The sequence below is a fragment of the Pteropus vampyrus genome, unplaced genomic scaffold (assembly GCF_000151845.1).
Source record: "Pteropus vampyrus isolate Shadow unplaced genomic scaffold, Pvam_2.0 Scaffold124, whole genome shotgun sequence".
NCBI classification, from domain to species: Eukaryota; Metazoa; Chordata; class Mammalia; order Chiroptera; family Pteropodidae; genus Pteropus; species Pteropus vampyrus.
The window spans coordinates 1,422,350-1,424,084 of record NW_011888905.1 but is presented as its reverse complement, the minus strand read 5'-3'; the positions used below and the strand labels follow the sequence as shown (position 1 = coordinate 1,424,084).

Here is a 1,735-nt window from a genome sequence, read left to right as displayed (position 1 = left end):
TCACTCTGTGACCTATGGACTCTGACAGAGTTTCCTGAAAGGCAGGGGACGGAAGGAGGGGTATAAAGGCTTCAGGACACAAGATCAAAGGTTCCTGCCGAAGCCGCCATGAAGGAGGTGGCGAGAGATGGAAGTGGGGAGACACACAGAGGAGAAGGGGCTGGGAGGGGTGTCAGGGAGACGAGAGAGCCAGTCATTTGCTCCGGTGTGCCCCCATGTGCTGAGAACTGTGGGGTTACAGGGAAGACATCCTGGCCCCGTGCCCTCTGGACACAAACCATTACGGACTTCCCAGCCTGGCTCCTTGGAGGAGGTGGCCTTTGGCTTTTCAGTGGGACCTTGAAAGACAGGTAGATGGGCTGGGCGGGAGCTCCAGGAAGAGAGAGGTAGGGCCCAAGGTGCAGAAGCAAACGCGGCCACCTGTCGGGAACAGTGAGTGATTCTGCTTGGCAAGTGGCTGGGCTGGCCCTGTGGGGTGTAGCCAGATGTGGGGTGTAGCCAGGCAAAGGCTGGGGACGTGCCAGACACAGAGGGCAGGAGGGGGTGCATGCTCTGTGGGCAGGAGGAGCAGGGTGCTTGGCGGGGCCCTGCGAGCTGGGCTTCGGGGCTCCACAGGGCAGAGTAGAACCGAGGAAGGGCCAGAGACCGATGTGAGTGCTGGCGGTCAGAGGCAGGTCTGAGGGGGCAGGGCGCCTGCAGCTGGTCGCCTCTCTGTCCCCCAGACGGGACGCTCTACTCGGGCACTATGAACAACTTCCTGGGCAACGAGCCCATCCTGATCCGCACGCTGGGACCCCAGCCCGTCCTCAAGACCGACACTTTCCTCCTCTGGCTGCAACGTAAGTGCCGGAGCTCCGCCCAGCGCAGATCTGGCCCTTCCTGGAGCCGGAGAGCTGGCCACTCGCTCGACTCTCAAGTGTTGACCGCATGCTGCGTTCAAGGCACTGGGGTACCGCAGGGAGGGAGACCGGCCCCGTCCTCGCGAAGCGTTGGTCTCCCGCAAATAAAGGAGTCCCAGTCACGCTCCACCAGCGGTGGGACCCCGAGGTCTCCCCTCTCCTGGCCTCGGGAGCCAACCCCAGGGTTTGCAGCAAGGGGCCCCCAGGCGCTCAATCGCTAAGCCTCTCTCTGCCCGCCCCCGCAGCGGACGCCTCCTTCGTCGCCGCCATCCCTTCGACCCAGGTTGTCTACTTCTTCTTCGAGGAGACGGCCAGCGAGTTTGAGTTCTTCGACAAGCTCCGCACGTCCCGCGTGGCCCGCGTCTGCAAGGTGCGCCTCCGGGGCCGGGGGCGGGGCTGGCCATGGAGGAGCCAATGGTGAGATGACGGAGGCGGGGCCGAGAGCCTAGGGACCAATGGGAGAGGGGAAGGGCGGGGCGCGGCGCCCTGACTCCGCCCGCGCCCCTAGAACGACGTGGGCGGCGAGAGGCTGCTGCAGAAGAAGTGGACCACCTTCCTGAAGGCCCAGCTGCTCTGCACCGAGCCGGGGCAGCTGCCCTTCAACGTCATCCGCCACGCCGTCCTGCTGCCGGCCAATTTCTCCTCCGATCAACACGTCTACGCAGTCTTCACCTCTCAGTGGTGAGTCCCGGGGACGCGGGGGTGGGCGCGGGCTCTGGGGCCCGCCCGTGCGCCGCTCTGGCTCCCGCGTGGATGGGGCGGACGTGGGCCGAACACGTGCGCGCGCCTCTCGTAGGAGGTCGTTCGATCGTGCCTTTCGTGTAGGCGGGAAAAAT

The 1,735-nt window shown here is 65.0% G+C and overlaps 1 protein-coding gene across 1 annotated transcript in view; it reads left to right on the top strand.

The window, feature by feature from the left end:
- Positions 1-1,735, top strand: part of SEMA4A (semaphorin 4A) — a 16,720-nt gene that overhangs the window by 5,667 nt on the left and 9,318 nt on the right. Inside the window, 3 exon segments of the mRNA XM_023534298.1 lie at positions 723-839; positions 1,145-1,269; positions 1,408-1,605. Of these exon segments, the coding sequence (XP_023390066.1) occupies positions 723-839; positions 1,145-1,269; positions 1,408-1,605 (440 nt within the window).